Source organism: Larus michahellis, chromosome 4, assembly GCF_964199755.1.
Source record: "Larus michahellis chromosome 4, bLarMic1.1, whole genome shotgun sequence".
NCBI lineage: Eukaryota > Metazoa > Chordata > Aves > Charadriiformes > Laridae > Larus > Larus michahellis.
Window position 1 is genome coordinate 10357057 of NC_133899.1, and position 16977 is coordinate 10374033.

Sequence of the window (16977 nt, forward strand, 5' to 3'; positions counted from 1 at the left end):
TCCCCCCCCCCCCCCGCGGCGTGCCCCAATCACGGGCAGTGAAGCCCGCAGATAAACGAGTGCCGTAAGTCACAGCAGCGCCCGTCAGGGCCGCCCCCCCCCCCCCCCCCCCCCCCCCCCGATTTGGGGATGCTGAGACTTTTTTTCACGTTTCCGCAGTGTCACGATTTCCGCTTCCCTCCTTCACAGGAGAAAACCCCCGCCCCGTCCCGTCCCGTCCCGTCCCCCCCACCCCGGGCCGCCGCCGCCGCCATGGAGGAGCCGGGGGCCGCCGCGCCGCCGCCGGGGCCGCGCTCCCTCCTGCCCTCCCGGCAGTTCCTCTGCTCCCGCAAGGGCCAGCTCCTCGCCGCGGAGTCGGTAAGGGCTTGGGGGGGCTCGCAGCGCTCTGGGGAGGCGGCCGGGGCCGGACCGCAGCCCGGGGCTCCGGATATCACCCCCCCACCCGCGGTACGGTGCCGGTTGCCCCGGGGCGAGGGAAGGGCTCGCTCGGGGCCGGTAGGGGCTGGGAGCGGGGGGGCCGGGGACAGCCCCCCAGCATGGGCTGAGAGACGGGTTGTGCTCGGGCCGAACCGAAATGCTCCTCTCCTCTACGCTTCCAGTGCCCGAAAGGTGCCCCGCTGTAGCAGAAACCCCCTTTTCACTTAAAAACGGGTTTGATTTCGTTTTACTCCATTTGCAGCGTGAACCCCGTGACCACCGGCCAGCTCGGCCTGGTCCCCTCGCGCCACAGGGGAGGCTCACTCTCGGGACAGCCTGGCCCCAGGGACAGAGCTAACTCATTGATTTGTGATGTGGGACGAGGGGGAACGGTTTTAAAGAGGGGAGATTTAGATGAGATATCAGGGAGAAATTCTTTGCTGTGAGGGCAGTGAGCCCCTGGCCCAGGTTGCCCAGAGAAGCTGTGGCTGCCCCATCCCTGGAGGTGTCCAAGGCCAGGTTGGACGGGGCTTGGAGCAGCGTGGTCTGGTGGGAGGTGTCCAACCCCTTGTTGGAACTAGATGGTCTTTAAAGTCCCTTCCAACACAAACCATTCTGTGATTCTGTGATACAGGGCATCACCATCACTCAGCTTTTCCCACAAGTGCTCCCAAAGTTGTGCTTGAGGGACGCACTTCCTCGCTGCGATGGAACTCATTAGCTTACCATGGAAGTACCAAATAATCATCATTAGGAACAGGCTTAATCTGGCGATGGGAGCACTGCTCTCCTAGAAATACACTCTGTTTTTTCCTTTAGGTCCCAGTTCCGAGATCTGGGCTGGTGGTAATTACAGATTTTTGATTTTTGGTGTAACACTTTCTGGTATTTCTCTTGTGAAGGCTTAAAGCCCGACGGATGCAACAGTGCCCACTAGCTAGGGAAAGAGAAAACTTACCCCAATGGGTAGCGGGTATTTGACAATCAAAAGTTAAAATTTAAGAGGAAGTTAGGTGATTGAAATGAGACTTTCAGCATCATTTATACTAGAAATAATGAGAAATTGAAATACTTACGTTCTCTTTAATTTTAGCTGGAGTTTTGACAGCGGGTAGTCAAATATCAGGACAGCCTGAACTAGCAGCCAAGTATGTGGAGCGCTGCTGAGATGTGTAAGGTGTCTCTGGCTGTCCCCAGTGCCAGTCTGGAGAAGGAAACAGGGACATTCCAGCAGGAGAAAGGGAAGGACGGGGCAGAAGGCTCCCTGCTCAGCCCTCCAGCCGGCGAGGCTGCAGGGAACGGCGCACCTGGCTTTGAGGGGGAAAACCACTCACTGGGGGTGTGGTGGAGAGCGCGGGCCATGGGCTGCCCCAGCTCCACCACAAATGCTGTAAAACTTCCAGGTACCCCCCAGCACTCATACAGCATCTGGAGAGGACAGAAACACACATTTAGAAGACACCAAAGCCCAACTAACGTTGCTCCTTTGGCATGTGTTTTTGTTACATACTGTAACATAGGCTGGAATTTCCTATACAAGCCAGTAAAGGATGACTTTCGGAGAGCCTGGCTTTTTAATATCTCTGAATGATGACATCTTTGAGGAATACTGTTTTGGTCACGGGATAAGACTCACCCTTTTGTTGTCATAGAGAAGTACGGATCATGCCTCCTTGGAGTAATAAAAACCGCTCTGTCTTAACAAAACAGGGATTTATCCTTCATAAGGCCGCTGAGGGCTTGGCTGGCTGAGAACAGCTCCAAAATCCCATCTGCCACAACTTTCTGCATGCCCCACAGCCACCCCACGGGCGCAGGGGGTCCATTCCTGGCAGAGGGGAGGCAGCAGGAGTTTCCCTCTCCTTGTCTCAGCTTTGCCATCAGAAATCCTTGAAGACAGCACAGGCCCCAAAATAAATCCAGTCTGCATACAATTAGAGAAATGCAGTGCCAAATAATTGAGGATGAGTCCAAGTGGAGTCTGTCATAGTTAAAATCTGTGTTTCATCTTTAGCTTTGCATTTCTTGTCTTGAATGTTTGATTTTTTCCTCTTTGACATGGTACTAACATGGAGTGGGGTTGGGTTCTGCATAAGCATATGTAAATAATATTCATGGGATACAGATTTCACAGAGTGTCTTTTGTTCGAAAACGGGGTTCTCATTATTGTTACCGAATATCTCTGTCACATTATTATTCGACAGCTTGGCAAGTCATGAGAAATGCACTTTATTTCTCCGTCTTTAACATCATGCACAGACCGGCATCTCTGCAGGCAGAGGAGAGGTTCTCTGTTCAGCCACAGGAAATGCCGACTCAGTTTTTTTCAACATTCAAAAAGCAAACCACCACACACTGAAAAATTATATTGCCAAGGAAGCAAAGCAGCACCGTGCAAACATCTCTTGACTGGGGTGGAGGGCACTTCTCCTTTTGGGGCTATGGCAGAAAGGGAAGAGGAGTTGGCCTCAGCCAGCTCCTGCGGACCCACAGCCGTGCTGATTGTGTCCCTGGTGGAAGTAACCTCATGAAAAAGTCTTGTTTTGCCCGGCACAAGTGGCTGGCAAATGATGGGTTCAGCTGTCATAAATTATAGCAGACCAACTCCGACTGTGTAAACGAGGGCAAGTGCCGCATCCACGCCAGCCCCTGCCCTTCTCCCACACTGCCAGCGAGGAGTGCTGTGTTCAGATTGAAGGAACTGCGGTACCTACTTTGTAAAACCAACATTTACACGCATTTTCACATGAAACGACTACAGATTTTTACAATGCTCAGGTGTAAGTTTCACATCGGGACATAAACTGCTCTGTGGGCAATCAGGTCTGGGCCTTCTGGTGCTTCCTCCAGAACAAGTCAGGCTGGTGATGAAGCTGGTTACTGCTAGAAGCTTAATTGTAATCTCAAATTTTATTCAGAGAAGGAAGTTTTCCTCCCTCCCCCCTTCTTTTCCTTTTGATCTTCCTGCCGTATTAATTTTTTATTCTACCTGGAATAGCAACACAGCCACAAAGCAGCCATAACTACAAGTATAAGCTTTGCTGTCTCTCCTGATCCTGTGTATTCTCACTGTCTTGCTCTTCCACTTCCCAATCACCATTCTTTATCTGCAGGTTAAGTTTTTTCTCTTTCTTTTTTCCTTTCTATTTTCTCCCCATACCATTTCTTCTATATTTCTTCTCCTTTATATAAGAGGAGCCTTTAACACTGCTCTTAAGCTACTTATTTTTCCTAAGTTGCTGTCTTGAAGGGCAGCATCTCATCCATGCTCTTTTCCCCCTTAAGAAACACATTTTTCAGTTCCCTCCATCCTGTGTTGGAACTGTTTAACAACCACTCTCATACCTGCCACCAGAGCTTCTCCAGCTAAGATCCACATTGGCACATTCTGCTGCTCACCCCGGCTATTCGGTCAAGCTTTTCTGTTTCTCCTGGTCACTACTACAGTTGGCATCTCCTTAGTCCACTGAAGCCAGTATGTAGTGGCACTGCCTCTATTTTTAAATAAAAAATAGGGCTGGAGCCTCTCTGCTGTGAGGACAGGCTGAGAGAGCTGGGGGGGGGTTCATCCTGGAGAAGAGAAGGCTCCAGGGCGACCTTAGAGCCCCTTCCAGTCCCTAAAGGGGCTCCAGGAAAGCTGGGGAGGGACTCTGGATCAGGGAGGGGAGCCATGGGATGAGGGGGAACGGTTTTAAACTGAAAGAGGGGAGATTTGGGTGAGATCAGGAAGAAATTCTTTGCTGTGAGGGTGGTGAGCCCCTGGCCCAGGTTGCCCAGAGAAGCTGTGGCTGCCCCATCCCTGGAGGTGTTCAAGGCCAGGTTGGACGGGGCTTGGGGCAACCTGGGCTGGTGGGAGGTGTCCCTGCCCAGGGCAGGGGGATGGGACTGGATAATCTTTAAGGCCCCTTCCAACCCAACCCGTCCAATGATTCTATATAGTATGAATATGTAAGGTCCTGTATAAGTTTGTCACCTTAATGGTGACACAAAGAGTGTAGAAATCATTATGCCTGGTTTTCTCCTCTTTTTCCTGTCTTTCTTCTCTCTTTTAGACTTTTTCTGACCTTCATAACTGGAACTTCCAGATGCTCTGTGTACAGCCTCCTTCCAAGACGAGCCCTGTGCCTTCCCCTGGGTCTGTAGCCAGAAGGTGACCCTTGCAGCTAATTCCGGGGGAGCCAAGAACTTCACCTCCATGGCAAATAATGATGGAGAAGAAGTAACTGAACAGCAGAGACCACTAAGTGATCTATTTTCTCTCTCTGCCCATAAACAATAATGAAATGCACCCTTGCCCAAAAAGAGTGCACTGCGAGCCACTTTTAATCCTTTTGGAGCCAACCTGTTGTGTGTCAGGGCAGCGGGGAGCAGGCACCTGCCCACGCGGAGGAGCTTGCGATGATGTCCATGGCTTCCTGGCATCCGCGCCGGCCCCGGCGGCTGCAGCAGCTCTGCTGGCCCTGGGTGGAGGGGACAAACACCATCCTGCTCTGCTGGACCCCAGCCCTCCAGCAGTTCTGTCCCCTTACACAGCACAGTGCGCTCAAACCATTCTAACTAGCTATTTTTTTATACCTTAAATTGCAAGCTGGTTATATGACAAAGTATAACTTAATCACGCCTGGCCAGTTTAAGCAGCCCAGCAACACAATATTAAGTAGTAATTACATGGGAGAAAATTACTTTTTGAAACACAATACCAAAGAAGTTCCTTTATAAAGGAAAAAGCAATACGTAGTATTAATCTTTCTCTGTTCTGTACATTCCCATTCCCACAAAAAAGGTGCTGAATGAAGAATTGGGGCTCTTTTGGGCCAGGATTTTTTTTATAATCTTACCACTGCCAGACTGTTAAAGAACCTTGCTCTGCCCTTTGCTGCACTAGAGCTTTCTGCACCCAACTATTCTTCATCAGTGACACCGGCAGCAATCACAGCAACCTTTCAGCCGCAGCACGGGCACTAGTCAGACTGCTAGCTGCTCTCAATGCCAGGGATGTAATCCCAAAGGAGAAAGAAACACCCTCGGTAAATACAAATGGACAAAACCGATAAAACACAATTACTTTTTCTTTTCCTCACAGAAGCAGCAGTGCTCTCTGAGTCTGAAAGTGCTGGATGTGAACTCGCAGCTGCATTGAGCCTCACAAACTTCCTCTCGAGCTTGTTTTAGGTTTGTTTTTTTTAGCATACACAGAGCTGTTAGAAAAATGACAAGATCCCATTGCTGGACCTTTCTCCGAAATCACACTTAAACACACAGCTTCAAAAAAAGTGCAAAACGAGTGTGATCTGCAGTGGGTCATTTGATGGCCTTTAGGGGGGGGTCAGGCTGTAAGCTGAAGGTTGCTTTGTAGTCTCATTTTTAGAGCAACTTTCAGTTTGCAAGAGGTTTGTCTCAAAGACTTGAAGTCTGGAAAAGTAAGTAAGTTCATTATTTCTGGGTACAGGCTGGCACATCAATGTTTGTATTGTGGGAGGAGAGGTACATTTTTTAAATTAGCAAATGTTTAGATGACATCAAATGCTTTTGTTAGTAGCACTGCAATTAAATGGTCAGACACAATAACAAGAAACCTACTCAGTTTTATAATTCAGGAAAGACAGTAATAGATAACATGCAGTATTGCTCAGGGAGTTCATGCACTCCACCTGTCAGAAGGGGAAATGAGCTCTAAATGAAGAGAAGTGAGAAACATTGTCAAAAGCCAACAGCTTTGTGGGCTCTTGTATGACACAGGGATGTCCCCAAGTTACCGATAAAGCTGTGACGCAGCCACCCAGCAGGCAAAAACAAAAGAAAACCAAAGAACAAGCTGTAGCACAGCGGCTGTCGCCCAACAGAGCCTTCAGGCTCCTCCTGCCTTTTCTTTCTCTTGCTCTTCCCAATACCTGCCTGCCCTCCCTTCCAGCCTTGCCTCAGCTAAGACCGTAGCATCTACAAAAACAGTCTTTCAAACCTTCATTCTCAAAGTCCGGTCCACTATTTTTTAGGTGTGTGTTTCATACAAAACATTCCTTGGGCCATTTCAGGCTCCAGGGCCATCGGGGTGAGGGGGAGACAGTGGAATCCCCAGTTACACAAAGAGAGAGAACGCAAAGGCTCTTGGTTTCATCCAACAGTTAACACTTCTGACAGGAAACCTTCTTCTGTCTATAAAAGCCGAGCGAGCGCAGGAGTGACTGTATCAAACAGAATGGAGATCAAAGTGACTCCACTGTGCCTGAAATCTGCCCCTCTACCTCCCCTCACTGTAGTATGATGTATTATTTAATGCTGCATTTAATTCTCTCATAAGAGATCTACAAGTCTAGTTCAGGTCTAATGTTCTGCTGTTGAAAGGGAGTTGGCTGGTGGGACCTTTCCTGAGCGTGTCTCCTCCCTGCTGCTGTTCATCCCCGCGGACTTAGAATCATAGCGTTGCCTAGGTTGGAAGGGACCTTTCAGAACATCAAGTCCAACCATCAACTGAACACTGACAAAAACCATCACTAAACCATATCGCTAAGAACTACGTCTGCCCGTCTTTTAAATACCTCCGGGGATGGTGCCTCAACCACTTCCCTGGGCAGCCTGTTCCACATGGTTCCATGTACTTCACCATCCCTACATCTCAGCTATCGTACACTTTCCTTTAGCCAGAAAAAGGAAGAGATTATTTTTTTTTTTAAACAGCAGAACAAGTAAGGAAAAACGTCTTAGCTATATGATTTCTTTTTAAACCAAGCAAGCATGAAACGGCCTCTAAACTATGTTCCACAAATGCGAGTGAAACAGATTCACAAAGTCCAGTGCTTTCTAGTTTTATTCCGTGGGGGTGGGAAGGGAATAGGTGGTGTGACAGGAGGAGGAATAAGTCCTCTCTCCTCTCAGCAGTTTTCAAGTTCTGTTATATCCACTTCTCGTCAAACAGCACGTATCACTTTTCATTCAGAGAAATAAAGTACCACATTAAGGATAGATATATCGAATGAGGTCCCTCTGCCACATGATAGATCCAGAAAAGCCTGCAAAGAGGCTGTGTAAGTAATTGCAAATAATAATAGGATAAATAACAACAAATAGGGCAAATACTAACAGGAAACAGCCCTTGATGCAGAAGTGAGCTCTTTATATTATACCAGATCAGTTTCTTACAACCCAGTGAATTGAGAACAATGCATAGGCATTTTAAGATAAATATAGTATCTTACTAAAAATACCACATCCTCTCAAACTTCACCACCCAGTCCTAATGGATCAAAACAATTACTCCTGTTATTAGCATCCTGGTCAAGAACTGACTGCTTTCCCCCCAAAACAGGCTTAGAACAGAGGCTTCTTAATTCTTTCAATTAAGAAATTATCTCAACAGGATTGAACTGCTTAGTTGCCTCCTAAACCTAAATGGGCTCTTTTGATATGTGTATTTGAGAGTTGACTGACCTCTCAGAGGAGCAATTATTAATTAATAATTAATTATAGGAGCCTTATCTTTCAAATATAATAATGATTTTATATTTTTTTTGAGGTACAGGTGGATCCTGGGAACACATGGTAGCAGCAAGCAAAGAAATCCATGGATCTGAAGTTTAGTGAGGCAAATGCATTGATTGTCACAGTCCAAACTTTTATGCTTTTCAAGAAACCACATTCACCTTCAGACATGCCAACTAGGGGAAAATAATCCATCTATTTTCAGTATTATATGAGTGAGAATGTCATCATCCCAATTTGGAAGTTAAAAAAAAAATAATCCTTGTAACCTAATGCTCAGACAGTTACCTACTGCTGTGCTGGGCGAGAGCATCTCCGAGCGCTGCCGGGGCAGAGATCTGTCTGCAAGAGGAAAGGCTGAATGGAGCAGCTCAGCGTGAACTCGCACACCATACTGACCCTGGCAGAGAATTAGTTATGCAGTACGCTGGCTGCTTGTTGTATTTTAAGCTAATTGGCAGAAGAGAGCAGCCAGTTAGCAGGCGAGGCAGAGGGCAGTTGGGCTGGAGCCTTTTCTTGGAGGTGACCGACTCCTGGTACATCATTTGACAATTTTACGAAGTTCCTCCAGGGTTCCCTCTCCTCCCACTTTCACTTACAAATACAGTAGCTGAAAGTCCAGAAGTGTAGCACAGCACCTTGGTAGTGTCTGGTTTAGGTGAAAATGCATTTTCTGTAGCTATTTTCCCCACTGTGAAGCTTTCTATTTTCAGCCATAAACTATATTCTAAAGGTACTTTAATTGAATGGGAAAACAAACACCATTTCTATTATTTTATAGAGTTAGGAAACATCATGGAGATAAATCTATGGGAGTTATCTATCCTATTACTCTCCAAAATAGCTGTCTACACTGGAAGACTAGAACCAGAGACTTTCAGAAGTCACAGAATAATTAATTCTCAGCTTTATTCTATCCATCAAGAGCAGACTTTTTCCTTTCAACTCTTAAGAAGATTATAAATGCTGAATTACTTTGGGCTATCTGAGCAACGATTTGGATTTCAAATGAGAACTGTCACGGCTGAAAGCTTAAAGCTCTGTTCACTTGGCAATGCCTCACTCTGTTTTCAGAATTATGTTGTCAGAACTGTTTACAATCCAGAGCAAATTACTGACTGGGAGAGGAGCAAATCCACCGAGCTCTCTGGAGAGTCAATTTGACACACATTGAAATAAACGCCCTTACTTTAGATTTATTCCATGGTAAACAAGAAAATTCATTTGGCCCAAGGAAAAAAAAAAAAAGTAGGAAGCAAGATACGCCATCACCAGCAGCACTGACAGAAAGGGAGAGCAAGGCTGCAAAGCCGCTCAGCTGCCTGCAGCTCTGCTATTCCATGCAAATAACTAGTGTTTTCCCTTTACCCTAGGTGCTGTCATTTATCATCTTTATCTGCTATATTGCATCTCTAGTTACCTCTTTCTTTATGGCACCACTCCTAGAGTTTCTGCTGGCACTGTTTCTTTTTTTTGCCTACGCCTCCAAACTAAATGAGAAGTTTAAAGGACTCTACTGGCCTTTGTCGGTAAGTGAAATGTGCAATATAAACCCGCAGATTTAATTGTACAGCGTAACATGAGTAAACGGGACTATACGGGAGTTTAGGCTGACTGTTAACAACTTCAGTTCCTCGTTAGAAACCTGTCCATATTGCCTCTTATTCAAAAGGTCCCAAAGCACTCTTTAAACTCTGCTATACTACATACTGCAGCTTTCTTGGTGCCAACACAGAACGTGGTTTTATTAAAGCACAGAATTTCTGCCCAATTCCTGGCAAATGGCTTAGGGCCGGATCTTCTTACTATTGCCAGCCTTACAGATAGGGAAGCTGAAGCACGCTATATAGTAATGTATATACTTTGCTAAAATGTTTTAGAATTCTCAGATGCTCACCCACACAAAGGAAAACCCTGGCTCCTTGTGATCCCTGCATGCTGGCCACTGGATGTCTCTCTTGCTTCAAACATACACTGCAAAGGGAGCATTTGTCTAGCAGTACTAATACTTTAACAACAAAAAAATATTCCTATCGATTTGGATTCTCTTTTGGTACAGTCTCGCAATAGTTCGTCACAGTGAGATTTAAATTAGAGCTCTCAGTGTATAAAAATAACATTATCAAAGCCACTGGTGGGTAACACAATAGCAGTGACTTTGACGAGGACAGCGTGTGTGGTTTTCACATGGTGATCTCAGTTCCCTCCCTTTCCCATTTTCTATGTACATCTGATTCACAAACTAAGACAAAAAAAGCACACTTGTATGTTTATTATGTCCATCACCATAATGTGCTCCAGCCGCAGAATGTAGATAATTGACCTCATCCTGACTTCAAGAGTCAAGTTTCTTGTAGGATTTGTGTTTTGAGACAGTATCTTATTCACCCATCTGTTCTGAAAAGGCAGAAGATGTAATTGTGAACAGAGGCCAAGATACCATTATTGCAGCTCACGTGATTTACAGGTGCCCTGGGGATCACAGCTCTTTATTTAATATACAGCCCAGGGACGCTCTTGCTCCAGCCTGTCGCTGCTTGTGTTCCAGAGCACGCTCCCTGCCCTGCAGAGCTGCCCTCTCAGCCACAGAGCCACCCGTTTCCATGACAGCAAGGGGTACCTTCACTTCAGGCTAGCTGTTGGAGTTACAGGTGCACAGACTAAGTATAAGCCATCATTTTAAACACTAAACAAAGCGTTTAGTTCCTAAACAAGGCATTCCTACTTCTAAATAGAAACAAGCACACACCTGTTCCCCACAGGAACTGGGATGCTCCTCCAGAGCCTGTGGTACCGCAGGAGTTATGCTGAAAGGTGGGACTTTTTAGGGCAATTCAAATGATTCTTCCATTAGAGCCCTTGCTCCAAGTTAAACGTCACAGAAAGATTGCCCTCCTCAGCCCGAAGCAAGCCTTGCCTGACGTGAGCATGTTAAAAGTAGGATTTATACCCGCATCTGTAAGAGCAGCAGCTCATGCCAAGACTCCGGTCATCTCTGATTTAAAAATATTTCCCAGATGAGCAATTCATCCGCTACCAAACAGCGGGCTGTAGTCACACTCCAGCATCAGGCAAGTCCACTGACGCAATAACAACAGCTTTTAACGGTCATTTAGAGAAGTTTGTATGTTGGAATTACATGACTAATCTGAGAATGCCACATTGCTTATTTTACAGGATTTCTTGCGGTGTGTCACTGCTGCCATTATTTACTTTGCCATTTCAATTGCTGCTGTCTCAAGGTACAGTGACGGAGCATCCAAAGCAGCAGGAGTAAGTAGATGTGAGCTTTCCACTTAGGTATTTTGGTGAACGGCCTACGGACAATTCAATTTTGACCCCACTGCAAGTAGTAGAAGTTTCTTCAGTTAACTGAGAATTACATTTGCCTAAAGCAAGGAAGAAACGGTCGGTTATTTAGAAAAACAGGTTTTGAATCAATGAATCGTTTTTCCATCCTAACAGTTCTGCTGAATGTTAACTGTACTACCTAGGGAAGGCACCTGGTCTGCTTTTTAATTTCACCAGCCATACAGGGAAGAAACTTCTCTGTTCCTGCAAAAAACTTCAAGATCCTTGAACGGAGGGAATAATAAGAAAGAAATCAAACCTGTAACTACTAAGGACAGTCTAAATTAAGTAATTTCAACCTCCTGCCTCTACTGCTTAATTTTACTTGGATGAGTTGAAACAAGAGCAGTGTCATTTTACCCTCCAGTATAGGGACTGCCCAGGAGAGAGCCTTCTTCGTCGGCATTTTGTGTTCAGAGATAAAATACAGCCTCTCCATCTGCAACTTGACCCTAAGCATCAATAATGTATGCAACAAATAAAATTTGCATCATAATTTTTAAAGGCAGGGAAGAACAATAACCCAGTAGTGTCAGCCAGCAACCCTTACCAAACCACCCCAAGTCATACACAATTTCCAAACAAAGACCTTGTTTTAAACTTTGTCACTCGGTTTAGACATGGAACAATGCAACACAGCATTCACCCAAGCTCCTCAGACTGAAAACCAGCCCATTCTTGCCACACTGCGTCTGCTTTGACACTAAATAGGTAACTCCAGAATCATTTTACCTCAATCTCGTTCACTCTGCAATAGACATGACTCCTTGCAAAAATTATTTCCAGAGAAATGGAGGCGATTTCTTGGTGGCAAAGAGATGGCCTGGGCTGGTGGAGGTGTAGGACAAGTTCTGCTGTAGCTCCCGGCACAGGGAATGTTGATGCTCTGAACATGCCCAGAGCCAGTGATGGATGTAGCCTGGGGAAGGGCTGAGGACACACCTGACAGAGCAACTGCAGCGATTGCTACTCCAGCTCCCAAATTAGCTGTCATTTAGTTGATGCCAATGGGTCATGAGACATTTCCATTCCGTGTTGTTTTAGAAAGGCACAGGCCAAAAAACTCAAGCCCAAGTTTTTCTTAAGAATTTTTCTTGTGTCAGTTAGGCTTATTTTGGTTGGTCATTGATGGTCATGATCTGGTGCTAAAAAAAAGTATTATTTTACCACTTCAGGTGTTTGGATTTGTAGCCACAATAGTGTTCGCCATTGATTTCTACATAACCTTCAATGACCTGGTTGCTTTTCTCAAGCAAGGCAGTTCTGAGTCCCCTGAAGAGCGCAAGTCAGAAGGTAGGTAAAATTCCCTGCTTTGGTTAAACGAGCATGTAACATGAGATTTTCTTCTCCATTTCACCCTTCACAGGGGAGCGAGAGCACGCACTTAGTAATAACAGTTTCTGTTCTTGGCTACCTTGATTTTGTATGCCACAACTATGCTGAATTATGAAGCTGCTTAGTCTTAAAATAAAACAAGCAAGTTATAAAGATAACTAGCAAGCCAGGAATGTGAAGTTTCTCAGAGTTTCGTGACATCTAACTTTGAAAGGCCCAAAAACCAATCATAGAAATTGTTGTGCAGCACAGACATTTTTCCTCTCACCATGAACATCTGCCTTTTTTTTTGATAACTTAATAATTAACATCCATTAGTCCACAGTATTTTACGTCCAGTAGTGCTTTTCTCTTTATCGTGATTACCTCTTATTCAGGGTCAAGCTTTGACCATCTCTGAGCAAATGGCCTTGAAATCCAAGGGCCACACAGCATAAAATTAGCAAGACTTATCAAATTTCTTTCTAATATAGGAGGTACAGTCTACCTCAGATCAGACTGATGCATTTAGACAAAGATAACAAGAGGGATCCGCTGTTGGCAGTTCAAACCCATTTGAAGTCAGGTCAGGACACAGGGAGCTGTTTTGCAGTAACCCAAATCAGGCATCACGCCCCTGCGAGACTACTCCTTGCACCCACACAGATGGGAAAGACTGCTCCACACTTCAAAACAAACAAACAATAAATCCCAACCCCCCCCAAAACAGCCCACACAAACCCAAAACCGCTCAAAACCAAACCCCCCAAGATGTGTACAGAATCCTAGAAGGTACATAGTAATGCTAACAGTTTTTTCTAGGTAGTTAAGTAGACTGTTAAATGTTTTGCAAGCTTTAGGCCAAAAAGAGAGACAAGAAAAAGAAGAATTAAAGGAACAGATGATAGGAAACAGACTGTTAGACTAAAATTTGTTTATCCCCACAAATGAAGTGGCCTCAGAATAAGATCAGGTGACAAGGGTGCAAAATTAGGCTAAAGATTAGATCCATTTTCCCTGGAGATGGAGGGAGAAATATATAAATTTACAAACAGGCAGCCATGCAGCTTTGTGTGGATGAGTTGACTGTGCCCTGCAGTGCTGTTCCCCCAGCACCCAACTCGCAGTCATGCTGTAGCTCTCCACTGCCGAGACCAGAAATCCCTTGCTGCCCTGCAAGCCACTTGGGCAAGCTGTACCTCTGTAGGCCTATTGGGATTTCTTAACGTCTTACAGCTTCTGGCTTTCCGATACGTTTAACTGGCAGTGCATAACTGTGACCCACAGCAAGCAGCAACATTCTAGTACAGGAAGCATCCGACTTCCTCTTGGTGGCCACGCTAACAATAACACCTGCAACTTCTTTCATCTGAACTGTTATCTACATTGTAGTGGTCCAAGCGCCTCTCATCAGCGTTTCTCAAGTCCTTTGAAATGCCATTTAAAGCTCCATCATGTTAGTAAGAACTGTCATTTTACAAGCCTTTTCCTAAGCATGCCACATCCTTTGAAGCAGGCCCCTGCTGAAGAGCAGGTTTATCTCTGCCAGCAAGAGCTGAAGCTGAGGTGGAGATTGCCAGTTTGCATTCTCACTATTGTTCCTTCGTTTAAATTCCAGATGAAGTCTCCGATTCCGACTCGGACTGAAGAACCAAACACCAACCAAGCATGAAGGGAAGATGATCAAGCACTTTCCTCTTTGCTACATGCACTGCCAATTGAAATATCTCCCTTGTTTCAGCCTCAGTATCCTCTTCCCAGCGCACCGTTTATGGAATCACCAAAGGACAGCCATGTGGAAAAGGAGACTATTCCCAATGCCATTAGACACTCCTTCAGAACTATGGATTTTACAGTAGTTCAACCTGCCAGAGAGGTCTGTATCCAAACAGCACATCTCGATTCTCTGCTGCCCCTCCTTACTCAGCACTGCAATGTACTGAGTAAATGGGAACATAGTGTTATAAAATGTACAAGCAGAGCTTTTAATATGCTTTCTTAATTCCAAATCTTTAACACTTATAGCTTTTATACTTCTTGCTGTGCCAAAGAAGAGGGGCTCAGAATGCCTCTACTTTATTTGTATTTTTCTTGATTAACTAACAGTATTTCTTTATCTGAAGTCTGAATATTCCACTATCTCAAGCACTGAAGGCACAGATTATAGTTAACATGTTGGTTTCAACACATTTATATCTACTGCCTATCTGTGACAAGAAAAAGTGACAACTGGAAATCGGCAGCAAGAACAAACCTCAAAGTGTAGTTGTGCCACAGAGTAGCTGGCTCAAACATTCCATAATCACTTTTTTAAGCTGCTTGAACGGGGTTGCATCCCATCTTCTGCAGTTTCCCCACAGATACGAGGTAGAACAGATGAGGCATCATCTTACCAGCCCCCTTCCCACCATTTGCGTGGAAGCCCTCATACGTGTTTGCACACAGAGGTAAGGAAGGCTTGCCAAATACCATGCAACAACCAAGGATCTGCCTATCCAAGCCTGCAAATAGTTGCGTGCAAGAGATCATTGTCTGATCTCCCATGCCGTGTTGCGAACACTGGTCCTCCTGTGAGAAGATGGAACTTTAAGGTCCCTTCCAACCTAAACCGTTTATGATTTTAAGTAGCACTGGACTTTGTCCACTGGGTGCGCAAAGCAGACGACTGTTTCTGTAAAACTCAGGATAGCTGGGCCCCAGGAGGGCACTACACCCTTCCCACTGTGAAAAGGCAAAAAAAAAAAAAACAACCTCCAAACTAAAGAATGTCTGCAATGAAATTCATTTTCCCAGACCCTTATTTTGGGATGGGGGGGTGGGGATATTTTGGTTTGGGTTTGTTATTTTTCCCACCCCAGAAGGCCATGATTTCTCTCATGGTCCAGTATTCTGGGGGAAAAGCCTTCTCAATTTCCAAGTAGGCGCTTTCATGGGTAGCACAACCTACCTTGAAATATTTGTTGTCCACCCATAAACACATACTGCTTGGAAAAAGCACGGCATGCTCCTTATATATGGCATCAGGTAGGTCTATTTCAAAGAAACCTGTATGCATTTAAAAAAAAAAATATAGTACCAGAACAGGTGGCCTTAACAAAAAGTAATTAAAGTGAGAGCACATGGTACTAACAGAGTAAATTAAGAACGGGGCTAGAACAATAAAGGCAGATTTCCTTTGGAACAAAATCACCGCCTGGGTTTTTTGTACCGGCTGGCTGCTAGCAGGCAGAGACACAGTACCCGAGCCAGGCAGGTGCTGGGGAAGGGCTGGCCAGACTCAGCTGTCTACAGACAGCTCCTGCATCTCCTGCTTCCAGACCACTGAAGGAATAAAAGCAAAACAAATCCTTGCTTCCAAATGTGACAAATAATCTTTGCTTTTATGAGAAAGAGCTCTTTGGACCTTTTCCGGTATAAAATTCCACATTTCTTTCTTTTTTTGTTGTCATATTTTACTGGCACGCACTGTGAAGTCAGGGGACCTGGGCTCATTTTTTATATTCAATTGTTTTGTATTTCTCTAAAAATGTACTGCATGTCACAGCTGGAAACTAGTACATGGTTAATATTTAGAAACCATGCTGGATTAAACCTCTTTTAATAGAAGTGTTGGGTGTCTTTATTGTAAGAGCGGTTTTACTGCCTTGCCTCTGAGCAGCGGTGTTTCAGGGAGCCCCATCAGCAAGGGCCCTGTGCTGGGGAGGTGACAGTAGCACAGAGCCAGCACTGGAGACCAATAATCCCTCACGCTTACACATCCTGCAAGGAGAAACTTCATCTGTAGCACATAAGCATGAAAGAATTCAACCAAGAATTAGTTTTAGCATCTTTAGCAGACATCAGAGATGCAGCGCTCTTACTTGGCAACTAATAGCACTGTAAGCAAGAATTCACATTGGGTTTACCCTTCACAGACATGTTATAGCCAAAAATCTGCTAAAGTTTTCTAGTAACTTTTTTACATTGGAATATTTCTAAAGTCAACAGGAAAGGCAAACAAAATTGCTCCTTAATTGCTTCAGGACTGCTTTAGCAAGCATGCAGTGAATTGCCTGTCCAGAGAATTTCATTATTAGCACTCAAATATTTGATGATTTCATTTATTTCTAAGCAGTTTGCTCCCAGGGTCAAGCACTTGTGTAAGATTCCAGCCCTTTATTTAAAAAGATCTGTTCCCATGGTTGAAATAAAATACACTATTTTATGAATATCATTTCAAAAAAGAGAATCCAATTAAAAATAATTACTTTAAAGCCAATTCTGATTTGGGGGGGGTAGAGGGGCTGACTCAGTCCTTTGTTCATCTCCTGCCAGCAATACCGCACACTAAGCTCCAAGTCTGGTGTAGGGCAAAGAAAGTCTGTTGGTTTTTTGGCTTTTATGTTTTCTTTCTTTGTTTATTTTTCCTCAACTGACAA

General features: G+C 45.0%; 1 protein-coding gene across 1 annotated transcript; it reads left to right on the forward strand.

Annotated features, from left to right (window-relative positions):
* Positions 1-181: 181 nt before the first annotated feature.
* CMTM3 (CKLF like MARVEL transmembrane domain containing 3) lies at positions 182-16165 on the forward strand. The gene is made up of 5 exons (XM_074582890.1): positions 182-357; positions 9268-9423; positions 11072-11167; positions 12421-12538; positions 14178-16165. The coding sequence occupies exons 1-5, from the start codon at positions 253-255 to the stop codon at positions 14204-14206; spliced, it is 504 nt and encodes a 167-aa protein (XP_074438991.1). The 5' UTR covers positions 182-252; the 3' UTR covers positions 14207-16165.
* Positions 16166-16977: the final 812 nt, after the last annotated feature.

Bases quoted from the DNA above. Each gene is read 5' to 3' on its own strand.
- CMTM3 (XM_074582890.1), top strand. From the start codon at position 253: ATGGAGGAGCCGGGGGCCGCCGCGCCGCCGCCGGGGCCGCGCTCCCTC. The intron at 358-9,267 runs GTAAGGGCTTGG...CCTTTACCCTAG, and splicing joins AGCTCCTCGCCGCGGAGTCG to GTGCTGTCATTTATCATCTT. The intron at 12,539-14,177 runs GTAGGTAAAATT...TTTAAATTCCAG, and splicing joins TGAAGAGCGCAAGTCAGAAG to ATGAAGTCTCCGATTCCGAC.